General features: G+C 43.1%; 1 protein-coding gene across 5 annotated transcripts in view; it reads left to right on the forward strand.

Moving 5' to 3' along the window:
• Window positions 1-18,137, forward strand: part of ZNF423 (zinc finger protein 423) — a 293,950-nt gene that overhangs the window by 129,357 nt on the left and 146,456 nt on the right. For 4 of the 5 annotated variants that reach the window (XM_068150566.1, XM_068150565.1, XM_068150562.1 and 1 more), the window contains exon 4: window positions 3,283-3,363. The exons of the other annotated variant lie outside the window; for it this stretch is intronic. In XM_068150566.1, coding sequence (XP_068006667.1) covers window positions 3,283-3,363 — 81 coding nt within the window. The remainder of the gene's footprint in view (window positions 1-3,282; window positions 3,364-18,137) is intronic. 5 annotated transcript variants of the gene reach the window in all.

Genomic DNA, 18,137 nt, shown 5'->3' on the forward strand with positions numbered 1-18,137 from the left:
TTTGTAATCCCACCCTAAAAATACACTGTTCTCCCTAGGTTATTGCACTGCCTTTTGAATTCTGGGCAAGTGAGGATAGCATCAGCCTATGCTGATCTTGATTTTACTTTGTGTAAAGAGGGAACAAGCTCAGAGCATTGGTGTGAACAATTGCAACATATCTTGCTTTTACGTGGCTGCCTTTGCGTGGCCGGCAGTAGCAGCAGCTATTCTGCAGAGCACACTAAGCTGATTTACAGGGGGTAGTAAAAAGCTTTGCAGATTTTACCAAAGATTAAATCAAATCTTAGGAGGGGGAGTGCGTAATACGTTCATATGTATTTAAATCAGAGATTCTCAGTCTTTACCCTCCAAGATTTGAATACTCTGCCATCATGTAAATCCTCTGCACTCCTGTAAAATATTTTTAGGCAGTTGCAGCTCTGACAGACAGACATGCTGAGCCTGGCAGAGGGCAAGGAGGGTTAGCTTCTCCTCTGGTGCAGCAGTATCCCATCCTCTTTCTCTGGAGTGCATGTTCCTCTCTGGCCACTTAATTTGTCTGTTAATTAGTCTGTATTTTCTGCTCTTCATTTTGGGCATAAGTAAAATGATGCTCAGCCAAAAAAGTGCCTAGGAAAGAGAGTACAGCAAGGGAAGGGAGGGATCAGGTGTGCTCAGTCTCCCTTCCACCCCAAGAGCACCCTCCCCTATCTCACTCTGGTCTGCAGAGGAGAGGATACCCTGTTCTCATTTCTGGCAAGCAGAAAAGAAGGATGCAGGACCACTGGGGCTTTTCCCCAGCCTGCAGATGGGTAGACTGGTCCTTTCCAAAGAAGCAGTTGCAGAGACAAGTTGTTCCCAATAACATCCCACATGGGGAGCAGGACAGGGAGGAACTCACCAGGGCAGGTGGGTGGCCATGCAGCCACAGGCTGTCTCCAGCAGCTGACCCTGGGTGGCCATTTCTTTGTCATTGCCCTGTCTTCTCTGTTGTGCTGGTACAGCTGCTTGTGGTGCTGGGGATGAGCCCCACCAAAAGAAAGGCTCTTTTTAGCCCAGGTGTCTGCTGAGGTGTGGTTCGCTTGTGGTCCCCCAAACAGCTGTAATGGCACAACTGGAAGAGTGGCGCAGGCAGAGGGGAGCAGGTGCTGCAGACAAGGACTGCAGAGGAGGAATGTAAGGTTATGACTGGTGACCAACAATGCTATGAAAAGGAGCAACTTTTTTTCCAGAGGCAAATGTACAAGAATATGTAGCAACCTAGAGGTTCTATTCATATCAGTAGTCAGTGTTGTCACACCTCAGTTTGTTTTTACCTTCAACATAATATTCTGTTGGTGAGACTAGGAAAAATTAAGATTTTTGTGACTTATGAAGATAGTTTGTTAATGTTCCCATTGCTAATTTTTATTTTCAGGTAGCATAATTTCATCTTCTTTTACTGTGTTCACATGTGCTGATGATTTGCAAAGACATTTTGTGATAAGAAGGTACCATGTAACTATCTGCATATACATGAAATAGGTGCCAATTATCTCCATGTGAGGAAATCCTTGCCCCAGAATATGAGTGTCTGTTTTCTGTTTAGTTTAACCTAGTGTCCTGAAGTGATTGAAAGTAAATAGGAAGACTGCAGTCTCATATTCTGGATATTTCCATGAAGACAAGTGGGAATATTGCTTGATATTCACATAGTTTACCTTGAGGAGAAAAATCCCACCACCTTTTAGATACACCAGTTTGTTCAGTAGCCATGAGAATTTTTGTTGAAAGTTCATGTGAAAATACTTGCACCACTTGGGTGAAATACAAGACTGTGTTATGAAGTGTGGTATATTTAAAGATTTAAACCCACAAAATAAGCTGTTTGCTGTGTCCTTAGCTATGCTGTACTCCTTTTGCCTGTAATGTCTGCATGACACATCTGAGGTTGTAATGCAATGCCTGACCTCTTGGCAAGCTAGGTTTTCATGTCTTGATCTGAAGCAGGGTTTTCAGTTATGTCTACATGGCTCCAGATCAATACAGGTAGTATTTGTAGTGATAATATCACCAGGCTGATAATACAACATAACTAATGACTTCCGTTGGGATACTGAAGTTAGGAAGGTATTGTAGCTCAGGAGTGTTGCAGGATTGTGAGAGATCACTCCAAAGAATAGGATAAACCATCTATTTCACTGGAATCCCTTAGAAATTCATTATGGTGTGCTGAAGTTATAATACAGTTTGAACACAGCTGCTTTGACATGTAAGGAGGTAACAAAACAGCCATTTCCCCCTTGCTTTTTCATGTTTTGCAGACTTGTTTCTTTGAGGACAAAATACCACTGAAATCTAGACATCTCTGGTAGCATAAGTGCATGGCATTTCTTTTGATGTCAGTGTAGTAGAGATGTTCTCCTTCTGACAGAATTAGGTGCCTTTTATACCTTTTGCTCATGACTGATGTCTGTGATTGCAGGTTGTAGGTTTCCAGTGTCTACGGGGATCTGAAAAGGGTCTAAATGGGGGCAGCTTGTACTGAAAGAACATCGCATTTCCTTACCGGCTCATGTCTTCCCTTGTCTCCCAGCTTGCCCCCATAAATGAGCTCTCCTGCAGCAGTCCTGGAAATAGTACCTTAAACAACCAGTGAGCATCTTGAAAAATACTCTGAGAACAAATAAAAACAGTTAGTGTAGTGTATGCAGTGGATGTGTTAAGCTTTTACAATTAATTTGAAGCTCACTAGTAGCCCACATCCCCCTAACTAGAGAAGGCAGTCATTGCTGTCAGCATCACATGCAGTCTTTTTTATACATTTTTTTGCACATTGCTGTTAGTAGGTAGGTGTTGTAGGGTGATGCTATCTTACAGCATTAGTTGACAAGAGTAAAGAATTGCACATGGGTTTACAAATTACTGTGTCCTCTGGCCAGCACCAGAGGCTGCATACATCAAGCAACTGTTGTGTGATCTGTCATTGTCTGGTGGCTGGTGCTGAGTTGTTTGTTGTCTGACGAAAGGTGGCTAAAAAGCCACGAGATTTGCCATTTCGCTTGTGTGTTTTAATCCACTTGTGATAGTCTGGATCTAACTCCAGGATTTTATTGTGTTATTTTTGCTTCCTCCACCCATGTCACCCCGTTACCCTCATGGGTCAGAATAGCCTAATGTGAGCTTTTTTTCTGTGGTTCCTCAAGTGAATATAGAATGTATTAAAGCAAATTAGTGCATCAATGCAGTGGACAGAAGTAGGTTTCGGCGGGGTCTCTGAGCATTTCATGAGGTCCTCTTCTGTTGTTGATAACTTTACAGGTTGTCTGTTTCAAACAGCAGCAGAGCTATATATGGATATTGCCAGCTTGGAAGCAGCTGATTTTTCTAAACTACTGTACGGTAGGAACTAGTTTATAATTAAAGTCTTGCAGTTGCTCCTTTTAAATGCCCTTAACTTGTACACTAGGCTTACATTTGAAATGAGGTATTGTAACTGTTTCATGCTAGTGTATAATTTTGCATTTTCTTGTATTTCACCTGCTACAAGAATTATAATTGCCGTGCAACCGTATATGCGGGATGCTTACCCAGAAAACCATATACGGCAGCTTGTCAACAAGTAACAACATCTAGTGAATGTTTTGTCAGATGGCACTTTGTGCTTTCCACTGACAAAAGGGGGCTCCTTACATGTATTTCCAAAATTAGCCCTCCCTCAAATTGTAATCTTTGGTTGCACCTGATTGGCAAATCAGAGATTTTCTGTCTTTTTGCTGCTGCTGTTGTTGCACCTTTAAATTTATGAATTACTGGTTGTCCTCCACAAAAGGAACTGAAATACAGTTATGAAAAAGCAGTGTGGAAACTTAATTATACACCTAGTTTATACAGCTGTCTCTCTAATGACCTACTGGCCCTAATTACTGTGTTGTGGCTCAGCCTGAGTGCTCTTGTCCTTGCCAGAATTCTGCTCCTTTCTCTTAACCTGACTAGTATTTCAAGCTAAAAAAAGCTCAAACATTTCCTTTTTTTTTGTTCTTTTCTACATTGTCGTGCTGAAATGCAGTTTTCCTTCTTTCCAGAGGTCGTAGCAGTGTTTTAAAATTGGCACCAGAAAAGCTCAGTAATATCACAAACTGTAAAAACATGGATTTTCCCTGGAGTCCTCCATTCTCGCTGTCTAGATCTGAAAATGGGCACCAGGGCAGCATTTTTATTGTCAATCACTTGGAGGGCTCCAAGCACAGACTCTGTCCTTAGCTTGTCCCAGTTGTCCCTACTGGAGATGCAGGGGCAGCAGGGCTCCCAAGGGCTTAGGCAGCCACCTAGGCCATGGTGCCCAGGTGCTTCTTATATTTCCATGTAGTCAATATTTGTACCTGTCAGTGCTGAGTGCTCTGAAACCCTGGATTATTGTGGGGGTACACTCCCCTGACCCCTGTCACCATACAGGTGACGTTTGAGTCACCTGGAGGTTCCCAGCCAGCCTGTGAGTAGGCTCATTCCAGGACTTCTGCCTGCAGATAGCACAAAACTAGTGTGCTGATAAGGTGCTGTGCTGCCTGGCTTTTTACACAGGTGCTCAGTGAAGTATGTATTTATCATAAAGCATATTCCCATATGTGAATTTGGATCTGAAGTCAGACACAGTTGCAAATTTAATGACAAACAAGGTTTAAGGGTAACCTTGCCCATACAGTGGTTTCTCAGTGCATCCCATGCAGTGCGTTTCCTGAGCTGCCAGTGCCAGCTCTGCCCCACGTGGGGTGCTCGGCATGAGTGGGGGCTGCCCACGAAGGTGCTCTTAGTGCAGCGCTTCATGTATTGCATATGTCTCTGAAAGATCTGCAAAGTGTTATGCTCCCTAACAGTGCTGCTTATCTGGCAGATCGGCGAGTTGCCCGACAGGCGCAGGTAGGTGAGACCCTGGGGCTGCACCTCTCTGGCTAGGGCACACGGCCCTGTGCTCAGCCCCTCCGTGTGGCAAGGCGTTAGCAGGGCCCAGCCCAGCAATTGTTTCTCGGGCTGTCTCTTGGATGTTGCAGGCGTGCCGGTGCCTGTAAGGATTTGGGGGGGCGGGGACATGAATTTAAAACAATGCCTGCTTGCCATAAACACCCAGCTCGGGATTTGCTTTGTGGTCTCATGGAAGGTCTCCCTCAGTGGGGGCACAGCAGTGAGCCTGCAGCAGATCCCCAGCTGGGTTCGAGGAGCCGGGCAGTGTGCTGGCTGATAAGAGCATGCCAGTGTGCCAGGCACCACCCCCTGCAAATCGCCACTGCCACCTTTGTGCCGGGTCCCTCTGGGATGGTGGCAAGGGAGGCAGCACCAGGCATTGTGTGTGGAGATAGGAGCACTGCCAGCACAGCTGCGGGTGCTTTGGTTGCCTGTAACCAAAACTCCTGGTAGGAGGGGAGGTAAAGAGCTGTCTCTAGCCCTTTCTCAGCCTCCACGTAGCCAGCAGTCATTGTGTATGACCCGGCTGTGCATTCTGAGGCTGCACAAACATTTCTTAGCAATGATGATGTCTTTCCTCAAGCAGCATATGTTTTTCACACAGGAAGAACATTTTCCTTGTCACTTTTAAACATATGGCCCAGCGAGGAGCTAAGGATGACAAGTTAGCGTGTTTGTATTGGCAAGGGACTGTTTCATTCTTGCTACTTTAATTGAGTTCTTTTATCTACTTTTATCTAGTTCAAAAAGTAGTCTGCAAAATAAGCACAGGTATACATGAAAATGGATAGAAGAAAAAGTGGGTGGATCTTTTAAGAGAGGCCTCTTAATGAAAGCATGTATACTTCTGAAATCTTGAGCGGTTCAGCACTGTCTGTCTGAAAAGCCACTCTCACCTCCTGGTATGTTGCTGTGTCAGAAATGGGGAGATGAACAAAGACTGAAGCACCCCAAATGCTGTGGAGCAAGGGCCAGCTGCTGAGTGCTGGGCATGAGAACTTGTGTGTGCAGCAGGACTTGCATTCGGGAACTGGAGCCTGTCCCACCTCAGGGACAGGGGTACCCTCTGTACCACTCCAGGTCTCACACAGCCCTTCTGGGGCACTGGGGGTGTCTGAGACCCACTTCCCCTTCTTCCCCCCACTTCTGAATTTTGTTTGCAAAGAATGAGCCATCACCATGTTAGGACATAGGGAGTATTGTGTGGGTTTGTGTAGGGCAGGTTTGTTTCTCAGCATTATAGAAATCTTAGATAATAGTGGTTTTTTTTTTTTCTGAAAAAGGGAGGGAGGGGTTGCAGTGGAAAGGCTCCTTCCAGGGTTGGAGCTTGCTGGGTGATGCAAGGGCAGCTGGTGCCCACAGGAAGGAGGATCACTGCTGCCCTAAGCTGGTCCCAGCATTCAGGGAGTTATAGACAAAACCCAGTATGTGAAACTCAGTTCAGAAATGCAGTGAGGATAGCCTGGAGAGTACAACAGATGTGTGCTTGTTATAGAGTGGCCTTTTAATAATGCCTTAGAGAGCTCAGTAGAGGTTGTCCTGCCTCAGACGCACAAGCGTGTAGATTGTGGCTGGGGTGCCGCTGAAGGGCACACACTGCCTTTGTATCCCTTGTTGAGGGACAAAACTCTGTTGGCTGTATCAACCATTGTGGCAGACTCAGAGTTGTCAAGATCTTCAGAGTGCAGAATAGGAGGTGCATTCAAAGTGTTTCTTTTCTTGATTTCTTCCCCAATTCTTTAGCAGACCATTGGATAAATAGTCTTCATATAAGGATGGCTGTACTGAGCCAGCCTGATAGTCCCATAGTTCTGTTTCCCCAGAATATTCTCTTCCTTTTTGAAGCAAAATATGCATCTAGCATTTCCCATGGGGGGACCTGGAGTTCAATTACATATTGGGGAAAATTATCCCCTTTTGTTCACTTCATCTTTGTTGCCTGCCTTTGTTTGATACTTTCTGGGTCTTCTGGTAGAGGAGACAGTGACTGCCCCTTTTGCACCTTCTCCACCTACTCATGCCTGAGCAGACTTCCTTTGCTGCTCCCTCTGCTGTCTTCATATTTGTATTTGCAATCCTCTTATTGATAGCTCTTGTATCCTGACAGAGTAAGAGACTGAGGCACGTGGCAAAGCATGGCTGATAGGACAGTGGTTGAGTAAGGTGCTCCCATCACCACTAGTGCTAGATCTCATATTTGCATATCTGTCCGGGTTTCCTAGCAGAAGGCAAGGGATAGTGCTTGTCCTGGTGTGAAGACCTGGCAGACAGAAAGATGGTGTCTGGCTGTGTAGAGGAAAAACAATTAAGACTTCAATGTTTATTAAGAAAAAAGCAACCAGCAGTGCATTTCAAGCACTCATCACACAACATAGTTTTGCTGTTGGAAGTAGTGGGATTAAAAAAAACCTTTTGAATGTTGATTACTTTGAATTTGTAGAATATAAATGGGTTTAAACAAAATCAATTAAAAATAAAAAAGTGTGTGTATGAACATTGTCAAGAATTCCTATCTTTCATTTTTTAAAAACAAGCTCTAGAAAAAAATCCCCACAGAAGTTCTGTAGTGCATATTTGAATGCTTTTGTTGTAGCCTCATTAAACTTGGCTTGTCTGCAGATACAGCTGGCATGTTATTAACTGTGCTCCAGGCTTGGGGAAGCCAGAAAGCAGCCTCCACCCCCCGGTGCCGGCTGGCTTGAGGGAAACATGCCAGCATGGGTTGGTCCCCTTCAGCTGGCTGGCTTTGGGAGCGCTCGCTGGAGCATCTCTGCATGGCCTCTGGGTCTAGGAGCCCAGGGCTCAGCCTGCATCAAGTGCCAACTCAAGGGAGGGCTGTGTGGTCTCCCCTGTGCTAGCCTGCACCCATGCAGCACAGCAGTCCCTTCTGAGCAGGATAGATCCACCAAAGTATGTGGCCTCCTGTGGACAGCCTACTGGGTGCCTGTGTTCTCATGGCTTTCTTTACTGTGGGCTGGCGAGTAGCAAGTTAGCAATCACTTGCCAAATAGTTTCTCTGTTCTGAACAAACTTGTTATTGGACTGAACCAGTCAAATAAATCGAATGAAGGGAATATTTTTCCCTGCACCTGCTGGAGAGGCTGTTGCTCTCCAAGCTGGATTTGCACATCAGAAGACCTCCACGAGAGGTCTAAGCAGCTTTCTTCAAAGCGTTGGTGATTAATATGTACCTTTTGAATGCTGTTTCCTGTAAGTAGTTTTAGGAAGTGTTCTTAATAGTTAGATGAATTAAAAATAGATGTAATAATTTCATACTCAATTCAAAATTGTTGTAAATGCATTCAGTATAAATTTAAGTTAAATAATATGTATTAAATATAAGTAATGTTATTCAGAACTTGCTTATTGCAACCATCTTTCATTGTCTTATGAAAAAATTCATTTGGGATTTTCAAGGCACTTGGTCTGTTCATTTTAAATGCTTCTTAGGGCATTTGAGCACTTCGTTGTCTCTAAGCATTTAGACTAGTACCTCCTTTTTGACACAAGGAAGCATTATTCTTATTTTTATTGTCATGAAATTAAGAAGTCATCACACTAATCTGGCTTAAGTATTAAGTATTTAAAAAGGTATTCCTTCCTTCCATCTCCTACCTTATGCTGGCACAAGGTTTGTATTGTCTGTGAGTTGACAATTAAAAGCATTAATTTTTAGCCTGCGCAACTACTGGATCTGGTGTTCTGTGGATCTGCACAAGCCTTATGTCAACATGAAGGGGATGAGAGGACAAGGTTTAGGGGAGAGTTCTAGGGGGAACCCTTAACAGCCTGACTTATTTTGGATGAAAATGACTTTAACTGTGACTTTACCAATTTGCCTAATGATGTGCATGAAACTGGTGGAAGAGCCAAGCTCTTTAATCCAGATGGGTTCTGTTGCTGATGACACCTGTAACTATGGGGATGAGCTTCCCCTTTGAAGGCACAATTTTTTTGGTGCCTGGGTCCATCTCTCCTTTAGGCTTCCTTGAAAATGTTTCTCGGCATAATGGTGAAAGACTTTTAGGCTCCTTCTTCTTTTGGTACTCAATTACTGTTAGCCTTGCTGAGGAGGACATAAGGAAAGGCTGAAGAAGCCCATTGCTTTTCTCTTCTCCAGGGAATCTGTTACATTAAACATTTGAATAGATTTTTTTAACATAATTCCCAGTCATTTCCTCTACAGTGAACTCAGTTCACTTGTGCAGACTTTGTCCTTAATGATATCTCTTAAAATAAATGAGATTCAGTATAACTTATATTAAATGGTCATTTTAGAAATCTGCATCTACTAATTACTCATTAGAAAATTTGGAAAGGTAGAAGTAGAATAAATCCCCTTTATTGACCTCACAGTCTACAGAAATATAAACATATACACATATACATTCGTTTTCTCTGAGTAAAACTGAATGTAGCTCATTTACTGGACTCCAGGAGTAGTCTAAGCAGGTATTAATTACATTGATCAATTTGCATCAATAAATCATAGCAACTCACCAAGCCCAAACTAGTCAAAAATTCAACATGCCTCTAGGATAGTTTTTTAACATTTATGATAATACTCAATTTGTGGTCTGTCTCTGCATCATATGGGATTTTCATTTTGTGAGTTCTTCTGGTTGTCTTCTCAGGGTAACTGCTGTCTTCCCTTCCCTCTCCCTCTTGCCTGTGGTGGTGTCCCTGTGAGCTCTCTCTTCAAAGGCTGTTTTCTTGCTTGCTCCATTCTGGACTGCCACCATTTCGAATCTTGTTCACGGCAGTCTTCTCCTTGACACTGTGCTGGAATTTGCCCTTTCCTGGCCCTGCATGTAGCTGAGTCGCTCCACATTTGAGTTACACCTTACCCCGCTGCTGTTTTCTCTTTTATTCTCAGCCACAGTTGCTCCTTTGCCCATTGTTGCAGAGCCCACGCTTCCTTGGGGCTCCATACATATGCAGAGCCTCCCTTGAACTGTCCCATGGGGACCAGCATCTGCAGATCTCCTTGAGGTGCTGTAAGAAATCAGACTACTTCATGTACTGTCTTGGAGGCAGTCTCAGATAGGTTTAGATGAGTTAAAGACGTGCTGGCCAAATCTTTGTTCACAAAAACTAGCAAATTATTTAGCTTGCATTCAGACTGCATCCAGATCCGACCTGGATAGATGCTTGATCTCACCTTACAGCTCTTTTCTACTCCTTCCTCTCTTACACTTACCATGGTTTGTTTTACAAGAGCTATTTCATGTAAGAATTGTATTCCATTAGATGTTTTAATGGTATCCATTGTAACTAGGTTTGATTTCAACCAGAGCCTCTGGTATATATAAATAAAGCAGATAGTATTCCTTGCATTTTATGGAGGATCAACTGTCATGTTTAGGAGCCAGTCATGATGCTCTTGCATTCCTCACACAAATAAGACAAATTTTATCCAAAATTTAAAGCAAAAGAAAATGAAAGTGTATAGAATTTTCTTGTCATGTAGCTTAAATGAGAGAACATTGAGTTTTCTGTCTGCCAGTGCAAGCTCTGAAAATACAAACAGCAGGAGGAAGGATACTCTTTCTTTCCATAACTGGGTATACACATATGTGTCTGTGATGTACAAAATGCTTCATTTTATGGTAATCAGTTCAGTTTTGAAGACCCAACTAGTGGAAAATGTCTGTATTGAAAATAACATCATTAATTTGGGTGAGCTTCAGTCTTAATTAAAAGAGAAATGAGGAGAGCCAGTGCTTACAGCAAGTTGTGGGGGAGAGATTTTGTGAGTGGCACTAGAGTTGGGGAAAGTGCAACCTGAGTTAGCAAAACTGTCTGCTTTTCCAGTGGCTGCCACAGTAACTGGCCGTGCATGTCTGGATCACCGAGTGACAGGCAGGAGGCTCATCTCTCCGAAAGCTTGGCCTCTCCAAGCAGGCAAGAGAGGAGGGAGGGAGGGAGGGAAGGAGAATGGGGAGAAAAACATTTTGTGAACTTGCCCCTTTTGAGATAGCAAATGCTCCCCTCCTTGTGCCCAGGATCATTGCTGAACAGCCAGCAGCTGTATCCCACTCTTCTTTTGCTGTCAGCAAATGTCACTGCAGAAACCTCAGTAGTTTCAAGGAGCCACTATTTGTACAAAGGGAACAGAGGAAACTTACGGATAGAAATGTTGTGGTGTGTGGGCTGCTCTGGATTTTATTCTGAGGAAGATCTCCACAAATGTTTTAAATTAGGCTATCCTTGATAATTGAGGTGGCATGAAGCCCAACCAAAATTTCAGGAAAAAATAAGTTGGTCTGTTAAAGCAGACATGAGAAAATGAAGGGCTTAACTTTTGTCCTGAGGGTGATAAAACAGCACCACACAGCTGAAAATCAATCTGACCTTCACCCACGTGATGCTGTTGTCTCAGTCTGTCTTTCATTTCCTTTGGTTGAGTGAAGGCCATGGCATTCAGTAGGGAGAAAAGCCAGAGGGAGGTGGGGAGAATCCTGTTTTCTCTGGAAAAGCTTCGATGCTTTCATAAGTTGACTCCATAAAGCGAGTTGCTGTAAAACTTTGAATGATTTTGTTAAAGAAAGAAAAAAAAAAAGTTCTTCTCTTAATAGCCAATAATCATACTAAGGTAAAGAATATATGTGCTGTAAAAAAAACACAAGGTGTTTGTGATCTAAAACTCTCTGTTTTGATTAAACCTAGAATTAGTTGATATGTTCAAATGAAAGCAGCAACAGGAAACCTGCACATTCATTTAAAAACAGAAATTGGTACCCAAAGGGGAGAAAAAAGGCCAATTATTTTTCCAGAGATATTTTAACATTCTGTGTTGCAGGCTGTGCACAAACAAAGAGAAGGTGCCCAGATACACATATATTCAAATATACATCAATAAGTCAACAGTTAAGGCTTCTGTACAAGCAATATTATTGATTTTCAAAACAGAGGTACAATTTCAACTGGCGAACAACTCATTTTGCACAACGTCCTGCAGCAAGTGGTTCCCACCTCATTTTCCTGAAGACAGAGAATGAGCTAAATGAAAGGGTAATTCTGTACAGAATTTAATTCTATTAGAAATCAGCACCAACAAAGGGGAGAACTACATGAATAATCACACCCTCAATATTCTTTTTTACTTCTTGAAAGCAATTAAAAGTGCAGCTCATAGCTGTTCATCTAGTCCCCTGCTTCTCATCCTCACTGAATTTAAATGCAACCTGGAGCTAAAAAGTTGCCAGATACTTTTTTCTTTTAGAAAACTCACTGTATTCTACATAGGATTTACAAAGCTAAGATTGCTGTAAGTTCTGCCTGCTCTAAACTGCAGTGTTCCTGAATCATCGCATCAAACACAGATAGCATCCTTTCATGTCATAGTCATAAAATACTCTGGTTGCTGGATATTTTTGTGCTATAGATACCATAGCTACTGTATCATGGAGAGGGTTAGGGATATCTGCTATTTTCTTTGTTCAGTAAATGTTGCCTGCTTTAGGAAGGTCTATAAGAAATGTCAACTTCTTTTTATAAAGACAGAGATTGGATTTAGCTGTAGGGATTAATCTTAGCTTCTTAAAGGTTAAGAATTAAACAATTTGTTCATTAATCTATCTGTGATGCTGGAGATCAGTTTGTGACTGCAGTTTTTTTATTAAAGTGTGATTTTTCTGAGGCACCCACCACTATTTTACATGCTAGTAAAAAAACCAAAACAGCAAATGTAAAAGGGGTTGGAACTAACCAATCTTTGAGGTCCCTTCCAACCCAAATAATTCAATGGTTCTATGCTGGGACGTGTTCCTGGCAAGCTTTGCTGCTCAGGTCTCCATGTGATATGCCAAAATGCTATTTGCATAAATGTAGAATTTAATAAGTTATCATTCTGATTAACGCCATTAACTGCTTAACTACTGTAGAAATTGGCTTCCAAAGTTGCTTGATGGTAGCTGTTGCTCTCCACGTCATTCCATTTGCTGTCTCGCTGGGGATAATGGTATGCAAGGGAAAGCAAGAAGGTCAAGGATCTTTTTGTTTAGTCTCTTTGCGCATTAAAAGTTCTGTTTGTATTTCATGTGGTTTCCAGTCTGTTGGCTACAATGCTTTCAAAATCCATTGATGATGAATTTGTGAAGCTAAATATATCCTGTGGGTTACGACTAGCAAGCTATCACTTTGTGTAGCAGTCACATCCAATATTTAACAAGCGTTTTTCAGAATGAGGGATTTTGAAACCGAGTTAAATGATCTTACAAAAGGGTTAACAGAAATGCTAATACAGAAGATGTCAGCAAATGCTCGATCCATGCCGACAGTGGGGGTGTTTGGAGCTATGCAGTGCTATTTGTGGGGAAGTGGTTCTCAAGTGGGGTTGTTTATGGGTTTTTGTGGGGGTGGGGGAGGGCTGTGGTATTGTTGTGAATGACACAGCCGCCCCGAAGCTGAATGGATTTGAAAAAAGTGGTGTCCTCTACAGCCATCCCTTTCTCTACCCCGGCAAGAAGTAGGTGCAGCGTGCTGTGATAGGGGCATGTGTGGGGGCTCACCCCATGGCTCCCCATTGCCTGCCCACCTGCAGGAGGGGAGCCACCCACTGCCTTGCCCACAGCTGCCGGGGCAGTTGGACTCCACCAAGGCCTCACTGCTGCTTCTTGCCCGACATTTAAGGGAATGCAAAATCAGCCTGCATGATGTAGCCACATCCTAAGGGCTGGCACGGCCGCCTTGCTTGTTTTCACTCTCCAGCTAGTCGACTGACCTTTTGAAAAAAACCCCACTTTCAGCTGCTGACAATAGCTATAATAGATTTCATTTTGGTATTAAATGGCTACGGTTACATTTTGATAATGTAAACTAGCAGCCATAAGCATGTTTTAGCTGATTGTCTCAGGCTGTGTACAAACTCGGGCAGATGTCACTGCCTCCTTGCCAGGCATTAGCGCCAGATACTCATTTTCTTTCAAAATGAAAGCTGAGATTTTATTTTTTTAAAGCAATTTGTGTTCTGACTGCATGAGTACCTTCACACCTGTCAAGTGAATCCAGTGTGCTCGTTCCCAGGGGTAACCTGACATCTGGGAAATTCTGCCTCAGCCCAGACTGATCCCCTTTGCAGCATCTTTGGTATTTTGAATTGAAATGGAGTTACACCATCACACATCATCCTTTGCATTATTCTGTTCTGCTCCAGTATATCTCTGCTTTTATAACTTTCAGTTTAAATCCCGCTCTTGGGCTGTTTCAGGAGTGTTGCAGTTATCTGTAAGCTGTCTTCCTTTTCACTGTGGGACTGGTAAACTCAAAAACATCTGCAGGCAGGGTCAGTCCAGCTTGCTAGTCTTTAGAGGATATTTACAAAGTTTCATAAGGCTTGGACCCATACCCACACCCATCCTAGATGCACTGTCTACAGATTTATCCCCAAGAGCCTCTTACAAGCTTTGTTTGTATTACTATCTAGAACTATCCCACTGCAGAAATCCTCAGGAGAGACAAGTGGTCAAGAGTACTGAGAAACATCTGTTAAAAATTCAGACAAACACTGCACTGTCACTAGAAGCAGTTAGAATGGGGCAAATGAAATTTATCATGTGGTGCTACAGGAAAGAAGGACATTTTTGTTGTTCCTTCACTTTTCCATAAAAATCCCTAGTTTGGTCAGTAGATGTAGGAATACGCTCCTGCAGAGCACACTTGGGATGGAGAGCTGCCTTTTACCAATGTCACAAACTTGAGAGCCAAGCCTTGCGGTCTTACAGGAGACTTTTTTCCAGAGCCCTTGTGTTTGCTTCATCACACACTTTCTACTTGTTTCAAGAACCTTGCTTTAATTGTGCAGACCTAGAAAGTGGTGACATTAGGAGATAAAGTGATTTCATTGTGACTTCTCTATTGCTTGCCACACTTAGGCAAAAGGGAAGAAATTGTAGCAATAAATCTAATAGATGAACTCTCCAACTGGTTGCTGGTTTATGTGTGGCTACATACTGGATTCAGTGAGCACTTAAGAAATACTGGCATTTGTCCCTGATGATGTGTCATGAAGTTACAGACAATTTGGCACAAACCCGCCAAGTTTTCTTATGTATGAGGCTGAACTTGATATGATGTTGCATTTCTTTTTCACAGTATTCCAGCTCAGCCTCCCCTCCGACCCTATTTCTTATAGAGTTCTCTCATATCCCTTTCCTCACCTCTACCTACAATCAGGACAAGAAGCAGCATGAGCTGTGCTGGTCAGCTGGGTGGCACACACATGTTGATTGCACAGGCCCAGAAGCAGGGATAAGTGCTGGCTGTTCTTATCCTTTCTCTCAGCAGAGACATGAACTGGAGTCTCTGTCCTACCCAATCAAAGGTTGCTTTGCCAATCTTATAGAAACTCATTTTCTGTAAGAGAAACTCAATTTCTTTTGGAGCCCTCTATACTCAGCCCAGTGTGGTTCAATAGTTAATAGGAAGGGACAAACAGTTAAGACATATGACAGGCAATATGATCACAGAAACCTTGTTTTCTTAGGATGCCAGGCTGAAAAAAAAATGAACAGAAAGCTCCTGAGAATAAATGAGTCACTTCAGATTGAGACTTGATGGACAATGTTGGCTTTGTTATCACTCTGCACGTAGCAGGGGAATAGGGTTAGGGAGAATTTCCAGAAATGTAGGGAAGTCATTATTAGAAGGGTAAAGCTTCCTCTGCCACACATCCCCTGTAGTGGACCCCACATTACCCTGGTCCCTCCTCCTTTTAGGAGCCTTTTGAGGAAAAGTCTCCTATGACAAGAACATCTCTCAGGTCTTTTCATCTGTGAGCTGCCAGGTGAAAGAATAGGGCTAGAGAACAAAAGATGTTCAGATACTGCAGACAGGCTTTTGTAGGATCTGCCACGTCAGCTGTCTCTTATAAGGTCTGCCGTATTTTCTGTTGATGGTGCTCTTCCCCCGAGGATTTCCCTGCACCTGGGAACGGCCGCCATAGCCTGCACTGATATTTTCCTCAATGCTTTTCATTTCTGCATACAGATGGAGCTGGGATATCATAGACTGTCCTTGCTCTTACTCTGTTATGCTCCTTGGCAGTCCCAGCTTTCCAGGCTGGGAGCTTTCATCCCACCGCCCTCTCAGCCTTTTTCAGGAGGGGCGTTGCAATTATTTATAAGCTAGCTTGTCCTGTTTCCTGACATTTTCAGTGTAGCCTGTGGAATAGGGAAGCTATGTATATGTTATCTGGTTTTACAGGGAATAGTAAACGTTGCTGGTTTGTGTTAGTAAGATAAGCTTGGTTTTTCAGGAGGCAGGGAACCCTTCCTTTAACATCAGTGGTCTTCTGGGTGGAAAAGTCTTAGTGGCCTGTGACTACCTCTTGTCTTTGATGCGTTTGGAGATCTTGGAGAGGCACACAGCCAGGATGCTCGTCAAGGGAAAGCTGACCGTCCTGCTTATCCCGTATTCCCACTTGCCATGCTCAAGTGGGTATTCTCTCTTGCTCCTCCTATGATGTGTCAGAATAAGAAGCACCCTGTGATTTACCACCTTCTCCATCCACTTGTGTTCTGAGGTTTGAGATTTTCAAAATACATCATGGTTAAGAGGCAAAGCTATGATTTGGGCCTTTTATCTCCTCTGGAGGCATGTTTGGATTCTCTAAATGAAATAAACATCTATTCAAGGTGTAGAACAGCATTTTCTCATTTTGCTTCAGCTAGTAGGTAGGAGGAGTGATTAATTGTTCTTCTGAAAGGAGTAAAGTGGACAGGCTTGTTTCCTACCCAGTGCTACAAGCTGGATGATGCACTTACCTATTCAACCTATCCTGCACCACATGGATGTTTTGCTTGCTTATATGCATTGTATATGTGTGAGAGAATTATATGTCTCCTGGCTACCTTGTCTCCCAAAGATAACTTGAAATACAGTCTCCTCTAAAGAGAGATGTATTCCTCCAGTGTTATGCACATAGAAATCAAATTTCTTTTGCTTTAGACCAACCTGAGATAAAAACTGGTGATTGTAGCTGAATCTCACTTTGAGTTTTTCATTAGAACTGTTCAAAGCAAACTACAGGGTGGAGGATCTCATGTGAGCCAAAACTAACCTCCCTGTTCCTGCCAGTTAAGCTGTATTGCCAAATTTCACACAGCCATGTTCTCTAGCACCTCCTTTGAACACGAGTGTGGTTCTGGAGGCTGTTTTGAAGCTCCCACTTGAAACACTCTCTGTGAGCTAGTGAGCGTTTTCTGGCACTTAGGCTTCTGTATCTGGTGGCTGTTTGTGCTATACAGAGCAGTGAGTCATGGCTTGCTAAAGGAGAAAAAAATAATTTCTTAGAAAATCTTTCAGAAAAGCTAAGATTGTTTTTCAGCTGGAAGTGCTGTTGGTGTCTGTGGTGAAACTGGTGCAGCAAGTCACCTCTGCAGTGTTTCTAAGAATTACCAGATCTGAATACTCTTTTTGTACAGATTTTTGCAGCCAGTGATGTTTCCCTAGTGTAGGACATTTCTTTCATATTTCTTCACTATCTGGAGTGCTGGATACGGAGACTTGTTCCTTGCTACACTTTTATTCTTAATTATATACTTGAATTACAAAAATGCAAACCCCCTCACCTCCTGCTGAAATCCTGAGGAACTATGGGTGTTCATCATCCCAAACAGTCAAATAATTGTGCTGCAGACTTCACTCTGACTTGGTTCCTTTCCGTAGTTTACCAGATCATTAATGTTTCAGTTGGCTGCCTCTGAATTCATGACAGCAGTACATGTTAACAGAACTGAATGTGCTGCTACAGTCTCCCAGCCAGCTTGCCTGTGACGTTAGCCTTTGGGATACACCAGCAGTGCAGTCAGAAATGGCACTGCAGGGTGGATATGTATGTCTGAGCAAACAGGTAATGGGCATAGGGAGGATGCTGCTGAGTGCTCCTCAGGTCAGGCAGGTCACCATCTGGGATTGCCTGCAGCAGGGTTGAACAATCTGCATCGGTGCTTTGGCTACTGAGACTTCACTGCTATCACAAACTAAATTACAACTGGTTTGGACATGGGCAAAGCTCATTGCAAACACCCTTCCTTCCACAGCAGGGTGCCCCTTCATGGGAAACAGGTGTGGGACATGATCCTTCCTCCATGCCCTTTACTGATCTGGGATAACAACCAGCTTGGCTGCTGCCACGTGTTCCTGCTTTGGTCATTCCCAGTTATTTTTGCCATTTTTACATAAAATAAAAATACAAGTTAAAGACAGCAAGAAAA

This window comes from Melanerpes formicivorus, unplaced genomic scaffold, assembly GCF_026170545.1.
Source record: "Melanerpes formicivorus ecotype bairdi unplaced genomic scaffold, bMelFor1.0.p_v2 SCAF_20, whole genome shotgun sequence".
NCBI lineage: Eukaryota > Metazoa > Chordata > Aves > Piciformes > Picidae > Melanerpes > Melanerpes formicivorus.